This window comes from Lepidochelys olivacea, assembly GCF_965140295.1.
Source record: "Lepidochelys olivacea isolate rLepOli2 genome assembly, chromosome: 11".
Classification (NCBI taxonomy): domain Eukaryota; kingdom Metazoa; phylum Chordata; order Testudines; family Cheloniidae; genus Lepidochelys; species Lepidochelys olivacea.
Window position 1 is genome coordinate 44,566,747 of NC_140421.1, and position 23,547 is coordinate 44,590,293.

Sequence of the window (23,547 nt, forward strand, 5' to 3'; positions counted from 1 at the left end):
CTTTCAGTTAGTTTCCAAGACCTGAAGAAGAGTCCTGTGTAAGCTCAAAAGCTTCTCTCACCAACAGAAGTTGGTCCCATAAAAGATATTACCTCACCCACCTTCTCTCTCTTCCTAATATTTTAGGACCAGCACAGCTACAACAATACTGCATGTACATAAATTTGGCATTTATTTGTGATTTTCACCTTTAAAAAACTGTACAAACATTAATTTGCACCCCCTTTTATGGCAAGTTTTTTTCCAGACAGATAAAGAAATTGAATTGTAAATCCTAATGGACTGATCTTTAGAGGTGCTAAACATCCAGGTGTCCCACTGACCTTTTGGGAGATGCAGATGCTCTTTACCTCTGAAAATCAGGCCATAAGTGACTTTCCCCAGGCCACAAACTGAGTAAGTGACAGAACCAGGATTAGCACCCAGGAGTTCCTGGCTCCAATCTACAAACTCAGTACTCAATGCTGTTTTTAATTGTAGGACTTAAGCGTGTTTTAAAAGGCAATCATTCAGCAAGGAAGGAAGACTTGGTGTGGTTAAGTCTCTGGATTGGGACTAGAGAGTTCTATGTTCAGTTTCAAGCTTCTGACTTTCTGTATGACTTTGGGCAAGTCACTTAATTTCTCTGTGCTTCAGTTCTCCATCTATAAAATGGGGATAAATGCATCCTTTCTACTACCCTTTGTCTTGTTTGTTTAAATGGTAAGCTCTTAGAGGCAGGGACTGTTTGTACGGTGCCTAGCACAATGGGGCCCAAATCTTGGTTGGAGCCTCTGGGTGCTGCTGTAATACTAACCAGTCAGCAATAATTATTTGATGTATATGCACACCAGTAATTTGGCAGGCCTTTCCACCATAGAAATGCACTTTTTTGTTTGCGTTTCTCAATGAGGTCATCTGCATCCTGGAAGATCTATCTCATTACCTCCACTATAAACTACTTGACTTCAAGATCCCATGTTATAGCCAGCATTCTTTCAGCTGGGATGACAGGATGGACTTTCTCCATGGCTTATTGCTGCCACTTCTTGTTTCTCCAAAGGAGTCATTTAAGCAGTGCATGGTGCTCTTCTGAGCAGTTAAGTTCCTATCTTCGATAGAACTCTGGGCTGGGGAATAAGACCAGGAATCAGTGTGTTCATGTGACACAGTGCAGGGAACTTCTTTGTAAGCCACAAGAGAACTCCTTAGACAAGATATACTCCATGTTTAAAGATTAGGATACTTTATAATCCTCTTTTTCTGTTCACATTGCCAATAATTCAATATGATGAGCCAGTATCTGGCCTTGGATACACATGTATAGCTGCTATTGTTACTTAGAGCTGTGCATATGTTTGGAGGTATACAGCTGGACAAAATACTAAATATTGTGGGTGTTCAAATACTCAGCCATGGTTCTAGTAGAAATGCCTAAAATACAATGATTCAGAGATTTAAAAAAATAAGTTTCAAATACGTGTGTCTCAAGTTTCCCATTCAGAATTATGAGCAGTCTCTGAGCCTTCTTCACAAAATGGCTAGTAAATTGCACCAGCATTTTGGGAATAGTTTTCCTTTACATTATGATTCCATGGTTTCAAAATTGCAAACACACTTGTACCGTGTAACATTGTTTCCCATTTGTGATATTGTATCCCATAATCTTTATGGTAGACTTAAACCTTCTGCAAGCAGAAGCGCATTTTATAATGTTGGTTTCGGTGTGCATAATATAAAATGTGCAATCTTTATATCAATATATACTATAATATATACTTGAATCAACATGAATTTAGTCCACTTTTACTTTATCAGCATTTTAGTTCATCCTTTCATTTGTCCTTTCTTCTGTTTATAATGTGGTGAATAATGACACTTAATGAGCCCCATTGTCACATTGTTGTCCAGTCAATAACAACTCTTAAACTTCATAGGACAGGTGTTGTGACTATCTTTGTGGTGGTAAATGTTCTGAAGCTTTTAGAATAGTCACAGTTGGGCTGCTTCTGTCTTCCCCACTTCTTTATCTAGTTCTTGCTTCTATTCTGTCTTCCTTTTTCAAAGACCTAATTGGAGAATATTTCTCTTGGCTTTCTTTATATCTCTCCAGTAATACTTTCAATCACTTTCAGTCCTGATCCCACTTTTCACATTTAATTTTTGAAGGTAATCATTTCTTTTTACTAACTGGCAGGTTGGGGGTTGTCTTATTTGTTTGGTGGGTTTTTGTTTTGTTTTTTGCTTTTTTGGACTTCATTAAACCACATGTTAAATTATGACCTCTAAGTCGTCTTGACTGTTTATCTCCTAGGCATTGCTATCCCTTTTTCTCCACTCCTGTAGTATTTTCTCATTTTTATGGCAATTTCCCTTCTAGGCCCTTCTCTCATGGACTTGGCCCACTTGATTTCTCTCTCTAAACTTTTGTATTGATTTGAGTCTACTAAAGGAATACTGTTTCCTTGCCAATTGTTGTCCAACTGTTCGTCTGATTCTATGGTAGCATCACTTAGTTTTATCATTATGTTCACTTCGTTGCTAACTTTCTTGTCTTGGGCAAAAAGGGAAGGTGGTATCTAATAAAATCATATTTCTTCCGTTGAATCTTGATTCAGATTTATTTTTGTATTCCGTGAGTGAGTGCTATGTATTTGTGATTTTTTTATTATGTTTTTATACTCTAGTCACATTTTTTCTTTACATCCTGTGGTCTCTTAAAGTCTCAGATGCAGGCTGTTCAAAATTATATAGTACATCTGATTTGAAGAACCAGTGAACTTATTTTCAGATATCCTAATGGCTTTCAACACACTTAAAGATTCAAATTCTTTTAAAATTACTCAAATATTTTACTTGTTTCTCAGTTATTTTGCCATTAGATTTATTACTGTGAAAAGTTTCTTGTTTGTTTCCAATGGTGTTTTATCTCAGAATTCATTATTTTATTCTCCGAAGAGTACATAAAAGCCTATCTTTTTACTTAGCATATAATTTTGGTGGCTTTTTTGGTATTTCAGGTTCATTGCAAAATTGTAGTTTGTAACCTGTTTTTCTGTATGGTGTCATTTTTAGGGAACTGATACATATATTTGTGTGATAGTTTCACTATCAAAACCAATGTTAGGCCTCAATCCTCCAAAGATTTATGCTGGTGCTTAACTTTAAACATGTTAATAGTCTCCTTGAGTTATTGAGTAATCACTTAAGTTTGCTAACATATCTGAATAGTGTTGCTGAAATGTAATGTTTACAAAAACAATGTTACCTGATAACACTGCAAGTAACCCATTTGAAAGTTATGATTGTAGACAGATATACATATGACTATTTTAAAAATCTGTTTTACTTAATATGATGCTATAAAAGCTGCTGGATTGATAGTCTGGGAAAACTGAAGTCTTCTAACCACTAAACAGATACAGCACAGGTACTGGCAACTTTGTGAAGTTATAAACTGAAGGAACCATTTCTAAGCATGGGGAAGGTGGCTGATTGTTTCCATGCCCATTCAGTCAGCCACTGTTGAGACAGACAAGAAGTGTGCTTTTGTGAATAGCGGCAGTTTTTGTGATATAAATACTTCTTCACTAAGAGACAGGAACAATGCCCCAGGTGTTTAACATAGATTATTAAACATGCGTCCGTGGTAACAATGTTTGGTAGCTATCCGTTAGGGTCAGATTTGTACTATTTGCCGAAAAATGAAAAGCGTTGCATCCCACTACCAGTCCCTTTCAGCATTTTTCCTAATATTTAAAACTTAGGTTTGGTCCCAGTATATATATTCTTTGATTTTTGAGATATGTAAATCTTATAAGTGTAGATTGCCAAATCTGTCTTCGAGGTAAAAATCACACAAAACAGTGATTCTCAGTCTAGCAGCTGCCTAAAGTAAATTGGAATCCTGAAGCTAAAGATGTACATTAATTAGGACACTAATTCACTGGTCCTTTCCTTTCTTTTCGTTCTTTAATAGGACCTGGGCCTGGATTACTATGTAATAGGAGAATCATTTGAGACTTCTGTTCCCTGGGATAGGTAAAATAATTGTAGTAGTCTTTTGTTCAAAACTTCTATTAAAACTTGGTTATCTTGTAATGGATATCTATTCAGTTTGTCTTTGAGTATTTTTTTCTTTAATTTGAGACATTGATAGGAATTTGAAAGTGTGTATACATAAAACATAAAGAATAAACCGTTATATTTACTTAAGCACGAAAACACGCCAAGCTATGTTAATGTGTACTTCTGAGCCATTGTGAAGCATGAATTATATGAATTCTGTGGTCAGAAGTGTAGTCCCTTTTGGTACTGTTGAATTAGAAGTGGCACTGGGCTTGAAAAATTAATGAAATGTTAAAAGTAAAATGTAGAATCAGAGCCATATTCTGTTTCAAACTTCATATACATAACCATTCCATGCAGAATAAATACTTTACAATATGCTTATGTTGCTTGCTTAGGATTGTAACTTTTTTTTATTGTGGGTTTGCAATGTGACAATTCTGGTCTTTAAACTGCTCTTTGAAAAATCATTCTTAAGAGGTTGAGTGAATGAGCTGATGACACTTGATGATTTTACAGTTTAAATTATTAAAACTATGTAGTGTTGTGAAGAATTCCTGAAGGAGCTAAATGTTTCCCAACTTGTTGGGTGAGCTCCCTTCCTGTGGATGTAAGATCTCTTCTGGGGTTGTGGTATGGTACAGTACAACAGTACCAGGTGTGCATCTGCCTTTACTGCAGAAGCAATTCTTAGCAGGGGTTGAAGTTGATGAGCACAGTAGTAGCTTACTCTTTTTAGCTGCCTGACTTCTCTACTTGTTCTCTTTGAATAGCCATCCAGGTATATGCCTCTTCTCTGCTCCCCACAGGAGCACACGAGATATCTTGATCTAAGGCATCATGAAACCTTGCTCTCTGAATGGATCCCTTTGTTGGGAGTGGTGGAAAAGTGCCAACATATCTGGTGGTAGTCCAGATTTGGAGAGGACATGTCCCGTATTTTAAAACCAGCATGAAAAACTGCTATCTCAGCCACTCGGTGGCAGGCAGATGCTCAGCATCTCCCCTTCTTGCTTGCTGCTTTTCTAAAGTTGTACTTGGCTAAGCAGGGACAGAATTGTGAGTAAGATGCTTGCAGAGAAGTGAGCTAGCCAGCAGGGGAAGGAAGTAGGCTTCATTTTGTATTACCTAATCTTAAACAATCATGTGGTTTAAGGTTTGTATACCAGCTCTTCCCCTGCAATGGGGCAGCGCAAAATGGCCTTGAAGCCAGTTTGGCTAGCTGGAGTTCCCCTGCACAGGGGAGAGCACCCCTTCCTACAGCCCAACCAGGGAGCATGGATAGGATGTCCTTAGACCCTGCTGATCCTTGGCTGCCAGATATCCCCTTGGGCAGCTGATTCAAATTACATTTACATCAGGGGTTTAGCTCAGTGCAGATGCCCCCAGTATTATTATCTCTCTATTCTAAGCTTTACCTCAGCTCTCCACCACAACTGAGAATCAAGTCCTAAACATATTTAAATCGGTCAAATTCTGGAGATCTCAAGTGCTATGTAACCTATTTGCTCTGTTCATTTTCTTTTTTTAAAATTCCTGTTTACCCCACACGTTAAACAGATTCTTATCAGTTTTGGTCCCCTGGTAGCTTATGATTATAGAGTTGATAGGAAATTAAGTTTGAAATGACTTGCGTGTGTTCAGAATCCCAACAAACCCAGCGTCCTGGCCCTTGGATTTAGCAGCTGCTAGAACACTGTTTCAGTCCTTGTTTTAGAGGCTGCTGCTTCCTTCTCCAAAATGTGTCGGTGGAAGGATTTTAAAACAACTGAAATTTAGTTAATTATTATCTCCCTTATAGAAATTTAATTTTCAGCTAGTGTCAAAGTATCCAGTCACTTGAGTTAGATTTTTCTCACTTTCCCCTTTACAGTTTGGTGAGCAGAGTGAACAGGTTTTTACACCTGTTGATTCAAACCTATTTTTCACTCATTCTGCTCACTTACTAACTCATTTCCGGATTTGGCTTTGGGGCCTTTACCTTCCTTCAGAGTCTCTACCAGCATGTCACTGTAGATTAGCTGATAAGACATTTTGAGGAAAATTATTTTAATTTCAAATGTTCCTCCCTCCAAATCCAAATGTTTTTTTCCAAATACAGATCTGTATAAAACTTCTAAACTTAAACAATTGTTAAATAGCATTTCTCTAGTTCTGTGTGAGAGCCTACCTGGAGTGGTTTAAATTAAATGAAAAAACCCACCTTTCAAACTGTGTTTCAAAGTTTTGAATGCCCCTGGATTAGTCCCAGAGAAATGCAATAATAAAATTAAATAAATATCACTGGTTTTATGACTTATTTTAATAGTTTAGTGCCAAATTATAATTTTAATAAGATTCTAGCTGGTAAATTAATATACATCTTCAACATCTGGAGGAATTTCTTCTAGCTCAAATCAAAAGGATGTTGTATTGCATAGTGTACATGTACATGCTTCTATTTTGAATTGTTTTCTAAGCTACTGTGCCAAACACCTTTGCCCCACTTCAGCTCAGAAGAAAATATCCAACACATTCCTCTTCACTGATAGTACAGTGCTCTCTTATATCCTCTGAAAAAACAATAGTCTCAGGAGCTAACATGTACAATCAAAATTATAAACTTGTCACCCAATAGATGCCCAGAAGAGGAATAGTACTATTTTTATAGAGGTCTGATGGGCATTATTTTTTCTTATGCTTTTTTTTTTTAATAATCACAGTTTAGGTTTGGTTTCATTTAAAGTGTATTGTTTTGGACTAGTGAGGAAGATTGTTGTAGTTGTATGTGAGTTTTAAACTAGAGGCATAAATGTAATAAAAAGGGAATATTGCTAGTTGAAGGCAAATTAGTGCATAGAGTGCTGCATAGGAAATGTTTTAAATTTGTTTTATTTTTTTTAACTATATATTCTGTTACAGGGTTATAGACCTCTGCAGGAATGTAAAGGAAAGAATAGTGAGAGAATGCAAAGAAAAAGGTGTCCAGTTTGCTCCGTTTTCCACCTGCAGGTGAGAGACACATCAACTTTGTTTTCATAGTTCTGGGATGTTTTTTTAGCAGCTGAAGTAAATTTTACTAGTACTATATTTTTACCAATACTTCCATACACAATAGATAACTTAACCTACTACTAGTTTATCCAAGTGGCACAGTTTAAAGTGCGTCCACTAATGATCTTGCTCTTGCTCTCTAACCTGTTCACTAGAGTTATCACTTCAAGAGTTTATAGTGGCACTTGGTTAGTCTTCTGACATTTATTTTCTGTATATCCACCAGGCAGCTAGGTATAACCAGATAGACTTGAGCCCTTAAACTCTCTAATAGTCATAAGATTGATTGACATGAAGAATAAGTAGAAGACAGGTCAAAATGTTTAAGACTAGTTGTTAGAAATGAATGTAAATCGTGTGAGAAAACAAATTTCAATGAACAAGAAGTTAAACTACTTTAAAATTAAAAATGATAACAAGCTATGAAAATAGGTATTTAAAACTGATAAACATTTTTTCTAAGGGGAAATGTTAACTTGAACTGTTCTGTTAAATCATTTGTCTCAACTGCTTTTAATGAAGTGATGTAAAGCAGATTATATATTTAAAGTGAATACCTGCAAGTGATACAGCCCACGCTTAGTGTTTGCATATTATATGCAGATTGTTAGTGTTCTATCCTTTCTAAAATGCTAGCAACCTGAGAATATCAAGGGGCTGAAATAAAGGGCTATGTTGTGTAGCACTCTGATAGCCGTATCAACCATCTCTCTATAGTTATCATGGACAATTCATAACTGTTAGTTCCCATGGAATATGACAAAGGAATGCAACGCTCACGTCGTTAGACTTGTTTTTTTCAACCGTTTTTATTAAACTTTCAACTGAGCTAATTAAAATGGGTTTGTCTGTGGGAGTATTGTCTTCAGTAGGGTTCCCAGAGGTACTAATGTTGATTCCACTGACCTTCTGTTAGCACAGGTGATTTTTTTGTAAATGTTCTCAGTTCAGACAGCCTCCAGTATTTACCTGTAAGTGGATGTTTAAAAAGCAAGATTGTTTCTCAGTTTTTTATATAGCCACTCTTTTGCACCTTGTGACTTACATATACAGGAATCTGTGTTTTTACCGTATTCTTACAGCCCTGATTTCAGTAACTAGATAATAAGTTAATTACATTCCATCAATCATGGGCTGGGCCCAATGTTCATGAGATATGATGGCTTTTGGGAAAATAAGTTGAGAAACTAGTTAATTGTCTTTGCATCTTTTCCTAGGTATGCCAAGTGTGAATCTACAATCATGAATTGAAAAGCTGAAATGAAAATTGACTTAAGCACAGATTGTGCTTACTGCCCCAGTAGCCAGGTTAAGAGGGATAGTTAGTGCAGAAGCAAGTACAATTGAAGGGGGGGAATCATTGCAGTCCTCTTGTCACTTCCCAATTTTGCTGAAAATATTGCAGAGTTGATTGTTCTGTGATACCAGAAGTGTAATTGTAACCCATTGTCTTGATGTCGCGCATTGCATCCTGCAAAATGTTCAGCAAACTAGAAAGAGCCAAGAGGATTTGTGAGGGTTCCTCACCACTCCCTGAATTTAATTTAGCTTCTGTGCTGAAAGTCTCAAAACTTACACATTTCTTGTGGTCATGTAAAGTAAAGATGTAATTAACCACATTGCACTCAGTTTTATAGTAAACACACTAGGTCTTAAATTTTGAAAAAAGGATGGAAGAGGTTGACCAAGTTAGCTTGAATCTGGACAACTGGTAGCAAAACATCAAATGTATTAGTTAGTTAATTTAGTAGAAAATGGCATTATCCCATTTCTGACTTGCATTCTAGACTTTTCCTAAGATAATGAGACCTAGTATTGTCTTCATGTAGAGCAGACAACAAACTTTGCTTTAACCCTATACCCTTCACGTTTTCTTGTCACCAGTGCATCCTTGTTAACTTGGTATATCCTTTGTAAACAGTAGTAATAATTATTGCCTGTATTGGGTATTCTAGCTACATCTTAAAAACCAGCTTAGCCTGTCCCCTTGCCTTTACTTTCATTTTAACCACACAAAGCTGCTCCACATCTGGTGGTTCAATATTAACAAAGATCCTCAGTTCTGATTCTGTTAATCATAACTTGTCCTATATGATTTTTAAGTTTTAGAATGTATTTTTTTATTATCCTAGAGTCCATCCAGAGTTGTGATACTGCAGTCATCTTTATCTACTGCTGTTGAGCTCCTGTCAGTCTCTTATTCAAATCCTTTTACTGACTTCCTTTTGCCTTACATTCAAGGCATTCAGATTAAGCCAAGGTGATAAACTGGGCATAATAACCTAGATAGAGAGAAGCTTTATTGATGTGCTCAGTTCCCCCCAAATCTTTCTCACTTCTTCCTGACATGGCCAAACGTTCCTCCAAGCATCATTACCCTACTTTTCTACTGCTGCCCTTATGCTTAGAATATGCTTGCTTATGCCTATTCTAGGATACCATTCAGTATCTCTTCATGCCAGTCCCTCCATAATACAATCCTTTTACAAGGCATCTACAACGGTAACCCATCAGAGAAACTTAGTTATACATCTGCATCACCTGGAGAGTGGGCCTTCCAATTCCTGTCATTAATGACTCTTAATTGTATTGTCCAGTTTAAACTATGACCTCCTTGGGGCTGAGACCATGACCACCTTTGTCCAACATTAAACACTTAGTCTATGTCAACACTTGCGAGTGAACACAGTTACTTGTCCATGAACAGTTCGAGTGTGTACCCCGTACCTGCAGTGAGTGTTCACGTATGCTGAGCTGAGCATGGATATATGCTGTGCACTGGCGTAGTCCTTCATCCACACTACACCTTTTCATTACATGATGTTGGTGGTACACAACATTTTGGGGCAGTATCCCAGAATCTTGTGCATCACAAGAAACACTCTCTAGAAAGTGCCTTTCTGCATGTTGCTGGAACTGTATGCTGCCATCACACGTTTGATGATGTCAGCTCCCTGTCATCTCTCCCTTCTGCCAAACTGCATTGGAGACATGGAGCACGTCCATAATGAGGATGATCTGCTCATGCTATCACTTGCTGGACAAATATTCATGCAGCGCAGTACCAGATACCGGATGGAATTGGTGTGGAGAGATTTCAGATGGTGCAAATCGCTGGCCCGAAGGGGGAATGAAAATCCACTTGGATCCCTTGGAACAGGTGTTTTGGATGCCAGGACCACAACAGTATGCCCAGGGTGGACTGCTGCTTCTTGTCCTGGAAAATCATCTTGGAAACCTGGCATGACAACCATAGTTGCAGAATTTTGGAATGAGGAAGCAGACGTTAATCAAGTTCTGCAAAGAGCTTGCACCAACGCTCCAGTGCTAGACCACTCATTTTCAGAAACCCATACCGGTACAGAAGTGGGTGGTTATTACCCTTTGGAAGCTGCCAACACCCAACAGCTGCCAGTCAGTTGCAATCCAGCTCAGGGTTGGAAAGCCAACTGTCAGGGTGGTGGTTGTACAGATTTGTGAGGTTATCAATACTGAGATCTACCAACAGGTGGTTACCATAACCGAAGACCCTGAAATGATAGCAGAATTTCAGAGGATGCCGGAGCCATCAACGGAACACACATCCCTATGCTTAAGCCACTGAAAGGGGCCAATGAATACATGAACTGCAATGGTTACCATTCACTTGTTCTTCAGGGCTTAGTGGACCACAGGGTTTGGTTCATGATGCCAGGGTGCTCAAGAGGTTGGAGGTTGGCGGGTGGAAGAAAGGACTTTATTCCCCCAAGATGACATAACTGTGGCGGGGACCCTGCATGTTCTCTCCTGCCAGAGTTTGTGAAGCCTTACCCCAACATTGCCAAACCACATAAAAGGGAATTCAACTACACAATGGTGGTTGACTGCATTTGGTGTCTGAAATCCCATTGACAATGCCACCTTCCCATCTGGATGCCAGTGTGGCTAATGCAAATCAGATTAAAATGGTGTGCAGTGCTTTGTATAGTTCATGTGAGGTTAAAGGGGAATACTTCCACAGCAAGTGTGCACAGGACAGAACTACTTCCCCAAGCTTGTACATGCAACTTGATCCCGTTTAGGCATTGTTAAAGTAATTTTTTAAAAATCTAAAGTTTTGGGAGGGAATTTACATATTCCTTCCTCACAATGTTTTCTGGCAGTGTTGCTCACAGCACTTATCAAGTGCTATGCATTAGCACTCCAATGGTAATGGTCGGGTGGAGTGGGGGTCGTAAAAGCACCGTCAGTGTCAGATATCTTCAGTATTGTTTTACTTTTGTTTCCTTCCTCTGTATTGTCACTTATTAACAAAGTCATAAAGATATTTCAGTTAAATTAGCCTCTGTTTTTCTTTGGACGGCAACAGTTATTTCATGGCTTACTTCATTGTCAAGAACCCCCTTTTTTTTTTAAAATCAGCAAATTCATAAGTAGTGGGAGGAATGGGTTTATGGGACAGATAAAATTGTTTGCATTTCCATGGCATCAGACTTTTCCTACTCCATCCCAAACCTCTAGGGAGTATCACATTGATCATACTCAGGAAACAAGGTGCACACAAGTGAAATGCACAGTAACTTTTATTTACATATATTGAACCTAGAATCTAAAATTTTAACAGGAAAAACTGAACAAAAAAAATTCCCACCAGGGAAATGGGCAAACATTAAAGTCTGTGGAAATGTCTCCTCTCCATTCCCTTGCCCTGAGAGAGGGAATGGCTGTGGATTATTGTGCAGGGGGACAAACGGAATGTCTTCTGCATGGGGTTTGGGAGTTGAGCTCAAGCTGAACTACAGGGACAGGATGAGGCTCTTCCCCAGAGCATGGAGAAGGGAGGGGTTCCCCTGCAAGTGGTGGTGGCAGAGCATATTGTGCCTGGTGTTGAGCATGCTCCTCCCTGGCAGTGGGGAGGAGTGAAGGGGATCCAGGGCCTCAGCAGCAACTTGGCCAGCTGCTGAAGGAAGAGAAGTGGGAGGTGGTGGTGGTGCCTGCTCTGAAAGAGGAATAGCAGAGAGCATTCTGCCACCAGTTGGACTAAGTGAGTGCATGATCCCCTTCCCTTTTTGCATGCTTCCATTGCCTGTGTTGTCTGTCCGTTTGCAGGAATGGCTCATCCTTCCTCAGAGCCCAGTCCTCCCTTGTCCTAAGGAAGTCCAACTGCTCTATGTCCCAGGAGTGCATGAAGGATCTCAGGCTCCTGTATCAGAGTGGGACATAGAAATAGTGGTTAAAACTGTACAGTGTAAGCTTTTCCCTTATGCCTTCTCATCCATCTGTTTGGCAGAGGTGGCAAAGGTAGTTTTAATAGATCCAGATTCTTCCCAATAAAAATATAAAAATGAGACAAAGCATTGTTCAATAATTAGCATAGGAATTAGTGAGATCTAGAGTAATATTGTGAATCAGCTAATATTAAACGCTGGGTTGCTTATACGACAGTGCTGTACTACTTACAACGCATTTTTTCTTCAACAGGGTGACACAGACTTACGACGCAGGTGCATGTGTCTATTTCTATTTTGCCTTTAACTACAGGGGAATTAGTGACCCTATACGTGTCTATGAACAAATTGAGGTAATGTACATATGTACAACTTCATTTTTTATCTTAAGTGTTAAATCCAATTTGAATAAGAGGATTAGCAGAGTGTATTATGGCTCTGATAATTGGCTCCTTGGCTTCTCATGCAGGGAGGCACTATGATCTTACTTCGCACTGTTTGCAAGGCACCTTCCTAGCCTTGGAGTTTTCTTCCCATCTATTAGTATTCCTGTTCCCTACTACCAGATAATATGTCTGCCTGCTCTATCAGTAAAATTGCATTCCAGTTGCTGAGCTGTAGAGAATAATACAAAGACTCTAAAATCTTGTCTAGACTTGGAAATTTATCATAATATAGCTCAGTTTTTCTCCAGAATAGCTATTCCAGAATATGTAAAATAAATTCCAGAATAACTATATTGTATAAACCCCATTTGGATATTCTTAGTCTGGAATACGAGTGCCTTTTTCCAGTTAGGGGAAAAGTGGATTAAGTTTAATCAGGAAAAGACACTCTTATGTGTACCGTATATTAATAATTAGTATACAATACTTGTCAGAATCATATAATGTACCAAACTTTGCATTTAACTAACGTTTTTAATGTTTCCTTCAATTTAGACAGCTGCTAGAGAGGAAATCCTTGCCAATGGAGGAAGTCTGTCACATCACCATGGAGGTATTGTTTCTAGTTCTCAATGTTTATCTATTTTATTATAAACCATACAAAATATTTTCTGGATAGTTCTTATTTTTTAACTTGGAAGAATTTTTCAGGGACATTACTTGAAATTATCCCACAAAATCCTCCTTGTAGGCCATACCCTGCTCCTTTATAAGAGTTCCACGGGAAACCTGGCTGGTCTTGGCTGCCTTGCTGCTGGACCATGGTGCTACACATTTTACATGCAGTACATTCTTGGGAACCCAGAACATTTGATAAGAGATTTCCCATATGATTGAGAATAACATTCATATTTGACTGGCCCGTATTTTTGTAAGTGGCTTATGCTGATCAAGCACACGTAAAGATTTTTAGGTTCATGTACATAGAATCTCAAAATAAAGTAGTAAGATTATAATTTGTTTTTCTTGAAAGCTATTACAAAACCTCTTGCTTTTATTATCTACATTAATGCTGTTGAGTCCTAAATCCCCCTAGAATATTTGTCGATGGTGGCAAATTTACTGGCAGACCTTTTTATGGCTAGAACAGTTATGATTATAGTGTAGAAAATATTTTCTGCTTTGGGTATATAGTATATTGTAACAGTGAAAGAAAATGAGGCTTAGGTTATAGGTTCAAGTGATTGCACATGTCCATTCCAATGTAGGTGTGTGCAGACCTAGAGCACAATCGCCGGAAGTTTTTCCCTCGGTGGTATCCATCAGGTCTGGTGCTCTCTAGTGCTCAGCGACACTATAAAGGGGCCAGCTGACCCCACATTGCTTCAGTTCCTTCTTACTGCCTGTGATGGTTGATGGAACTGTTCCCCTTGCTCTGTGCAGGCATCCTGTTTTCTTGGCCCCAACTATAACTTTCTGTGGTCTCTAATGTGTCAGTGCTAGGCTGGGGAGCTCACCTGTGGCCTTTTGGTCTCAGGATCAATGGCTCCATGTCTAGTTGGCAGCCGGTATCAAGTGGAGTGCCCAAAGGGTCGGTCCTGGGGCCAGTTTTGTTCAATATCTTCATAAATGATCTGGAGGATGGTGTGGATTGCACTCTCAGCAAATTTGCGGATGATACTAAACTGGGAGGACTGGTAGATACGCTGGAGGGGAGCGATAGGATACAGAAGGACCTAGACAAATTGGAGGATTGGGCCAAAAGAAATCTGATGAGGTTCAATAAGGATAAGTGCAGGGTCCTGCACTTAGGACGGAAGAACCCAATGCACAGCTACAGACTAGGGACCGAATGGCTAGGCAGCAGTTCTGCGGAAAAGGACCTAGGGGTGACAGTGGACGAGAAGCTGGATATGAGTCAGCAGTGTGCCCTTGTTGCCAAGAAGGCCAATGGCATTTTGGGATGTATAAGTAGGGGCATAGCGAGCAGATCGAGGGACGTGATCGTTCCCCTCTATTCGACATTGGTGAGGCCTCATCTGGAGTACTGTGTCCAGTTTTGGGCCCCACACTTCAAGAAGGATGTGGATAAATTGGAGAGAGTCCAGCGAAGGGCAACAAAAATGATTAGGGGACTGGAACACATGAGTTATGAGGAGAGGCTGAGGGAGCTGGGATTGTTTAGCCTGCAGAAGAGAAGAATGAGGGGGGATTTGATAGCTGCTTTCAACTACCTGAAAGGGGGTTCCAAAGAGGATGGCTCTAGACTGTTCTCAATGGTAGCAGATGACAGAACGAGGAGTAATGGTCTCAAGTTGCAGTGGGGGAGGTTTAGATTGGATATTAGGAAAAACTTTTTCACTAAGAGGGTGGTGAAACACTGGAATGCATTACCTAGGGAGGTGGTAGAATCTCCTTCCTTAGAGGTTTTTAAGGTCAGGCTTGACAAAGTCCTGGCTGGGATGATTTAACTGGGAATTGGTCCTGCTTCGAGCAGGGGGTTGGACTAGATGACCTTCTGGGGTCCCTTCCAACCCTGATATTCTATGATTCTATGATCAGGTAAGGTGAGCTATTACCAGCAGGAGAGCGGGGGGGAACCTTTTGTAGTGATAATCAAGGTGGGCCATTTCCAGCAGTTGTCAAGAACGTATGAGGAACGGTGGGGTGGGAATAAACATGGGAATAAACATGGGGAAATAATTTTACTTTGTGTAATGACCCATCCACTCCCAGTCTTTATTCAAGCCTAGGTTAATTGTATCCAGTTTGCAAATTAATTCCAATTCAGCAGTCTCTCATTGGAGTCTGTTTTTGAAGTTTTTTGGTTGAAGAATTGCCACTTTTAGGTCTGTAATCAAGTGACCAAAGAGATTGAAGTGTTCTCCAACTGATTTTTGAATGTTATAATTCTTGACGTCTGATTTGTGTCCATCTCACAGACAACAGGACAGCCATGTTCTATATCAACAAACAGGGAGGGGCTTGTTTCCCCGCACACCAAGTCAAGAGGTAGTTTGGCTGTGGGAATTTTGCATAGCCTATTTCATTTTGAGGCTTCCTTCCTACCAGGAGCACAGAACAAGCTGGTGGAGCGCCTCAGCAGGTCTTCGATCATCACAAGTGGTCACTTCTGCTGGATATCATGAAGGACACTTTCTAGTAGTGGGGACTTGCCTAGTAGACTGTTTGACCTGGTACAACAGGAAGTATCATCAGTTATGCTTGCTGCAAGGTAACAGCCTGGGGTTGCTTACAGCTGCCTTCCTTCTTTTGTGGAAGGGTCACCTGTACTATGTGTTCTGTCCTATTCCGGTCATATATAAGGTCCTGCTAAAGATCAAATGAGACTGAGTATGGGTCAGCCTGATAGCCCAGCATGGCCCCACCAGCATTGGTTTGCCACCCTGCTAGATCTCTCTATGGCAACCCACTTCCTCTGCACCTGATCTCTCAGGACCATGGTGATCTCCACCTAAACCTTGTCTCCCTTGACCTGGTGGCCTGAAAGCTTCATGGCTGAAACCAGGAGCATGGGCCTGGTCAGAGCAGATTTGACAGATCCTCTTAGGTAGTAGGAAACCCTATACCAGGGCTGCTTACCCCACTAAATGGAAGTGATTCTCCCTCTGGTCTTCCCAGCCAGGCGGTCTTGCCAACAGTTTCGTCACTGCAGCTTATTCTGGACTACCTACTATACCTGAAACAGCTTGGTTTGAATATCTCCTCAATCAAGGTTTCAGAGTAGCAGCCGTGTTAGTCTGTATCCGCAAAAAGAAAAGGAGTACTTGTGGCACCTTAGAGACTAACAGGTTCACCTGACAGCAAAATTGGCTTTTCACCCTCATGTTTCGCCCTTTGTGTTCTCACATGAGATGTCTGTGTTTCTTTAAGGGCCTAGAGAGGATGTACCCCCAAGTAAGAGAGCCCATCCATCCTTGGACCTCAATCTGGTCTTATTAAAGCTTATGGGCCCACCATTTGAGCTGATAGCATCATGTTTCTTGCTATCTCTCTGCTGGAAAGTGGCTGCCTTACTGGCCATCACTTCCACTAGGAGAGATTCCAGAGATCTGGGCTCCCACTTCAGAACCGCCATACACTCTTTTCCTTAGAGATAAGGTACAGTTGCGTCCTCACCGCACATTCCTCCTGAAAGTGGTTTCTCAGTTCCATAACGATCAAGCTATCGTCTTGTCCGTTTTCTATCAGAAGCCACATGCAAACAGGAAAGAGTAAGAGCCTCACTCATTGGATGTTAAATATATGCTAGCATTCTACATAGAAAGGACCAAACTGTTCTGGAAGTCCATCCAGCTATTTGTAGCAGTAGCAGACAGGATGAAAGGTTTTCCCCTGTCTGTTCAAAGAATTTCCTCATAGATCACATCAAGTATTTTCACATGTTGTGAACTAGCGGGTGTTCCACCCTCACCTAGCCCAGCTGCTCACTCCACGAGGGTACAGGCATCCTCAATGACATTTCTGGCACAGATTCCTATTCAGGACACTTACAAAGCTGCAACTTGATCATAGGTGCACGCAATCTCTTCTCATTATGCTATTGCCCAGCAGGCCAGGGATGATGCCAGATTTAGTCGAGCTGTGTTGCGGTCAAGCATGTCTGTGAACTCTGAGCCCATTTATTTAACTGGTTGGGAGCCACCTACATTGGAATGGACATGTCCAATCACTTGAAGAAAAAATGGTTACTAACCTTCCATAACTGTTCTTCGAGATGTTGCACATGTCCATTCCAAGACCTGCCCTTGTTACCCCTCTTATCGGAGTTGGCCAAAAAGAAGGAACTGAATGGGCCTGGGGTTGGCCAGCCCCTTTATAACGGCATTACCAGTGTGTGGCACCAGAGGGCACCAGAGCTGACGCAACAGATACCACCGAGGGAAAATTCTCTGACTATGCTCAGGGCACAAACACAGCTATATTGGAATGGGCATGTGCAACATATCTCAAAGAACAGCAGTTATGGAAGGCTAGTAACCATTTTTTCTAGGTATAATAAGATCTTAAAACCTGCTCAACTTGTATCTTTATATAATAATTCTTCTGCTTAACAGGACTCTTATTTATTAAGAGCACTTAAACTGTTTCAAACATTTAATGTTGTTTGGCGTTCTACTTATTGGTGGAACTAATAGTGCCCCCTATTATTAAGATTGCCCAATATTTCCCAACCTAATAGACCCTGTATTCAGTTGGTTATAATTTTGCCAAATTTTAATCATTTGGGTTGAAATTTTCTGGGCTGGCATCTTCTTCAAGCTAAAGGCTTTTGAGGTTTTTTCTTTTTTTAACAATTCAGCCAAATGGTTAAGACACTTAAGAACAAGGGTAGAAAAAAATATTTTGCCAGTGTTAAATTCTGGAGACTTTTACTTTGAAATTCTCTAATGCCCACATACTTTGATACAGGGATTTGAAACTTGGCAGGGGGTTGTCCTTTGTGTCATAGATGTGCCTTTTGGTATCTTCATAAAACACCTCCCAAATTTGCTGAAGTTACAAGCCTTAGAAATCTCAGTTTGTGGATGCTTAGTAGAGATTTCTTTGATTTTATTTGCTAAAGTCTCCAAAGATTCTATCCTTGGTGAGCATTTTTGAGCCTCTCACAGCTCTTAATGCTGACCAGACTGCATATGCACTATCCCCATGGAGCGACTGAGCATGTTTTATTCCCTCCCACCTGCTGCCTGTGACTGGACTGTGCACGTGCCATTCCCATAGTGCAACCTGGCACGCTCCAGCCCAGGGCTACAAGAGCAAAGCTGGATTTTTGTCTGTAATGACTACTCTCAACTGCTCCAGGCTGGGATGAGGCTGGTCACCAGATCTTAGAGCAGGGAGTCTCTCCTGTGTTCTCAGTGACCTTCCCCTGCTGGTGCCCAGGCAGTGTGGAGGAGGAAGCAATCTGATTTTGAATGCAGGGGGACAAGAGCCTGGCCGGTAGGAGGGAAAAGAGTAGCCTGGAACTGGACATGGGGGGAAAGGACTGAGACTGGAACTGAGAGCTGGGGTGGGGAGGAGGAAAACTCAGACTGGGAGCCTGTGAAGGAAACAATAGAAGCATGGGATTGGGGTCGACAGTGAGATTGAATGAGGAGCTAAGGGGAGAGAGCAAGACTGGGTCTGGCTGGACCAGGAGGCTGGGCTGAGAAGCAGCATGGGGAGAGAGGGGAGACACCTGAGAAGGTGCAGGGAGAGAATCAGAGATTGGCTGGGCAAAATTACTAGAACAAAGAACCATGGGGAAGGGAAGATTGAGATTGGATGAAGAGCCCAGTGAAGGAGACAAGTACTGGAAGAAGAGACTGATCAGATGAGGAGCTGAAAGAGGGGAAGTGGGACTGCCTGGGCAAGGAGAGTGGATGTGGGAAGAATGATACTGAGAATTGGAGAGGATTGGGACTTTGACAGTGAGGCGCTGGAGGGAGACAGACTGATTGGGTAAGCAAGCTGGGGTAGCAAGGAGAATGGGAGTGGGGCAAGGAGCCAAGCTTGGGGAAGAGGGACAGGGCAGAAGGGGTCAAGCCTGTGGGGAAACACAAGTCTGCACACAAGTGCACAATCTCCCAGTGTCCCAAGAGCTTGGAATGAAACCCAAAATTGAGTCTTGCCATTCCTCTGCTGTCAGCAAAAATCACTGAAACCACTGACAAAGTATGTCTCATCTCCCTCTAGTGCTGGTCCAACAGAGGATGACAACTCACTACTGATATCAGTTACTCCGTTAGTTCAAGTGTCAGAGGTCTGTTCTGTGGTTCTAAAGGTTCCACCCCGCTGATGAACCATATGCGTGTCAATTTGATGCCACATGATGGAATTTTGTTTTTACAATTTACTTTTTTAAACTTCTAGGAGATTATACACAAACAATGTTGAAAGAACATTATTAAGGTTGCAAAGTCAAGCACTGAAAAGTTTGGAAATGCCAGAATTAAGGTCACCTGTACAACTTTAATTTGGACCCCATATGCTTATGCATTATGATGTGCATAGACTATGCAGACTGTCGGTCCTTCATCAGTTGAAACTGAGCCTATAACAACAAGTCTTCCAGTCTTCTCTCACTCTGGCCATCTTTTGCCATGCTTGTCCATATCTCCTTGTTAGGAAATCATCCCACCTCTTTGGAGGCCGACTGCGTGGCCATTTTTGTTCTCGCAGATACCACTCGGATATAGCTGCGGTCCATCTGTTGTTGCTGAGTTGGGCCACATGTCCCGCGCACCGCATTTTGCTGAGCCTACTTTCAACAACAACGTCTCGCACTCCAGACTGCTGCCTAATTATTTCATTGGGGATGTGATCATGGAGCGAAATGCCCAAAAATGTTCGTTCCATCGCTCTCTGTGTAACAGACAGTTGATGTTCAATCTTTGTCAGCGACCATGTTTCGCTGCCATATAACATCCCTGGAAGCACGGTAGAGTTAAAAAGATTCACACAAGTTGTTTCTCTGATCTTTCCTTGGAGGATGTCCTTGATGTCATTGAGTGCGCACCATCCCACTTTTTTTTCTGTGTGACAGTTCGCCTTTCTGATTGTGGCACATGTTGATTTCCTGGCCCAAATAAATGTATTTATCAACCTCTTGGATCTGCTCTCCTCCAAGAGTTATTTGGGTTCTTGGCAGAACATCTGATCTCATGTATTTCGTTTTTGACTTGTTCATTTTTAATCCGACTTGACTGCTTTTCGCGTTCAGTTCTTTAAGCATTCTCTCAAGCTGGGCTGTATTTTCGGCTATCAGCACTATATCATTTGGAAACCTGAGATGGTTTAGCCGCTCGCCATTGATATTAATCCCTCCTTTCAAGTCTGCTCGTCGAAAAACCAATTCACGACAGGCTGCGAATAATTTTGGTGAAACTGTATCTCCTTGTTTCACACCTTTCTTGAGCTTCAATCACGGCGTTAGTCTCTAAACTGTTGAACGCCTTCTCGTAGTCCACGAAGGCAATGCACAAAGGGAACTTGTATTCCCTTGAATGCTCTAATAGTTGGTTTAGAATGAAGATGTGGTCTATCGCGCTGTAATTCCTTCGGAAGCCAGCCTGCTCTCTAGGTTGCTGTTCATCCAGGTTTTGCGACAGTCGATTTGTTGTTGTTTTACTGAACAACTTACAGATATGCAAAAGCATGCAGATCAGGTGATAGTTCTTTAGATTTTCTGTAGTTCTGTAGATTTTGATGTCCTTAAAATTACACGATCCCATTATTTTTTCCACAAGATCCCTGCCTCATTCACTGCACAGGATGGACCTGCTCTGGGGATGAATTAGGGTTGTGAATTAGGAGGCTGTTGTCTAAAGGACCCCCTACCTCATCTCTTCAGAAGCTAGAAGATGTGTAGAAAATGAGGCACGGGATAGCAGGAAGAGGACCGTTTCATGGTTAAGGTAGTTGAATGCTGCCCTAGAGAAATGGATTCTCTCTCTGCCTTTGCCACTGAGTTCTTAAGTGATCTTAGGTAAGTCACTTCACAGGAAACCTTAATTCTGGCATCTCCTAAACTTTTGAGTGCTTGACTTTGCAATCTTAATGTTCTTTTAACAGTCTTTTTTTGTGGAATTTTATATATTTCTGGTAAAGATGAAAAACTGAATTCAATAGACATTGGGAATGGACAAATCCTTTATTTGCTACATGAGAAACATCCATATAAAATCTTTGTGTATACTTTATGTATACATGTCTCTCTCACTCAGTATGCTGATTTTGACACTTCACATCCTGAATAAGGAAATGGGGAATAATTTGTTATGGATTCTCAGTCTTTTAATGAGTTTTTAGTCTCCTTGTGAATGAAGATGCATGTCGAAGCAAAGATCCATCATGTATATGTGTAACCTGCTGACAAACCTTCCACGTGTGTAGAGTAAAGTTAATTTAGCTATGTAAACTTGATAGAAATGTGTTTCTCCCCTATGTCCGCTCTTTTTAAATTCCAAGACCACCTAGAATAGAAATGCAGTTGTTTTAAAGTTTCTAGCTCTTGATTTGAGTTCAGATTTTGAAATGAATTGTTTAATTGCATTATCTTTCCCTTCCCCTAGCTCCACTCTCTTGGGGGATTGTCAAGAAACTGAGTCAGAATGAAGAAAAGGGGAAATATAACCTAAAAGAAAACTCTTAATTTTGAAGTTGAAATTGAGCTCTTTGTGAAAATTGAAAGACATAAGGTGTGGGGGAGTGCAAAGTTGGGTTTACACCACCTTGATAGCTCCCTGATCTTTGGGAGTCACTCCAAATTCCCGTGCTAACTCCAGGGCTGCTCTAAGTTGTAGTTGATTGCCCACTGCTCCAAAGGGCGCTTTCCACAGCCTGGACACAGGAGCCCTTGGATGTGGGAAGCATGGCTGCTATAGAATGAGGGGAAACAAAGTATGGAAAAAAAAACACCTTTTTAAAAAAAAAAAAGTGTCATTAATCTGGGACAACAAATACTGAAATGCCTTAATCATAATTGTGTGAATATTGCATGGCATCACTATTGAGCAGACTAAGGTTGTGTGAGTGGGTGCCTCAATTGTATTTCCATACCCTTGTCTGTTTGTATTTCTTTTAACTTTAACACTGACTCTGAATTTCTTGGGTTTCTAATGCTTAGTTTTGGGTTCATTACAACATCTCTGAAATGTTTTATTAATTCCTGAATTACTGATATATATTTCTCTACCTCAACTCAATTTTAAGTATTTTTGTCTTGTCAGAGGGGGGTGTATTATGTAATATATGTAATATTGTGTTTTATATAATATGCAAGATGGGATTTTTGTCTCTTGTGCTACACAGACTTACTGTTGAGAATTAGCCTAACAGTATCCATTTTATTTACTGACCTTCAGGCCTTGTCTTGACATTCTCAGCACTGCTTTTGAGTTCTTGTGTGGGGAAAGGGAGAATATTGATGCAATTTCTCTTAGTGTTTGTCCTGTAATTGTGATTAATAACGGTTGCTTTCCCTATCTGGAAACAGACAGGCTGGTTTGTCTGCCTACAATCATGTTGTGATAAATGGAGCTATTTTAACTCTGGTTTTGTGTATCAAAGAAAACAGATGTAGTCTGGGACTTGAGGCTATAGGAAATATAAAGCCTGCTTAACTCAATCCTCATAGTGCTTGTTGTAATGGAAGAACTGGTCAGGTTATAAAACAAGTTTATACTAAAAATCTTTATAGCTATAACTTGTGTATGGACCCAAATCACACAGTCAACCACTTGCAGTGAAAATTCAAATCTTGATAAACTCAAGTTATAAAAAGTAATGTTACAAATATTTTAATTTAAGTTTAAAACAAAGCCCAAGACAATGTTTCCTTCCGCAACCAGTGTGAGCAAAACAAAACAAAAAAAAATCATTTTTATTTTACTTAAAATATGCCTATCTCTAGAATAAGAAATATCTCCAAGTGGAGAGAAATTCTTAATGGACTAAGTGTGAGACACCACACTGCTGAACTGAAGTAGGAATTTGAGGTAGGGAGGCTGTTCCAAAGAGTGCCTCCTTTTCTCTGTTGTAGAATATCATGCTTTGGACTCTGATTATCTTATTGTTGGGTACTGTAAGGCATTCCAGTAAAGGTACAGAAAAAGTCACATAAGTAACCTACAAATATTGGACTGTTCCTAGCAGATGTATGGTATACTTCACTCTGTCCTTTTTACTTTATCCAGTGGCCTACTTTTTATCTTAGTGTTCAGTGTCTTGTTTCTCTAGGATATATGTTTCATGGGAAAAATTACTCCCAGTAAGGCTAGATATTTAGGTCCCTGTAGAAACAGCATCCAGCTGCTAGGAGGAGTATGTGACAGTTGGATAAAGCTCCTTTCTCCATGGGTCCCATATTG

General features: G+C 40.4%; 1 protein-coding gene across 1 annotated transcript in view; it reads left to right on the top strand.

The window, feature by feature from the left end:
- Nucleotides 1-23,547, top strand: part of AGPS (alkylglycerone phosphate synthase) — a 132,356-nt gene that overhangs the window by 101,964 nt on the left and 6,845 nt on the right. The window contains exons 16-19 of the mRNA XM_084643588.1: nt 3,959-4,020; nt 6,949-7,038; nt 12,541-12,640; nt 13,229-13,286. Coding sequence (XP_084499714.1) covers nt 3,959-4,020; nt 6,949-7,038; nt 12,541-12,640; nt 13,229-13,286 — 310 coding nt within the window. The remainder of the gene's footprint in view (nt 1-3,958; nt 4,021-6,948; nt 7,039-12,540; nt 12,641-13,228; nt 13,287-23,547) is intronic.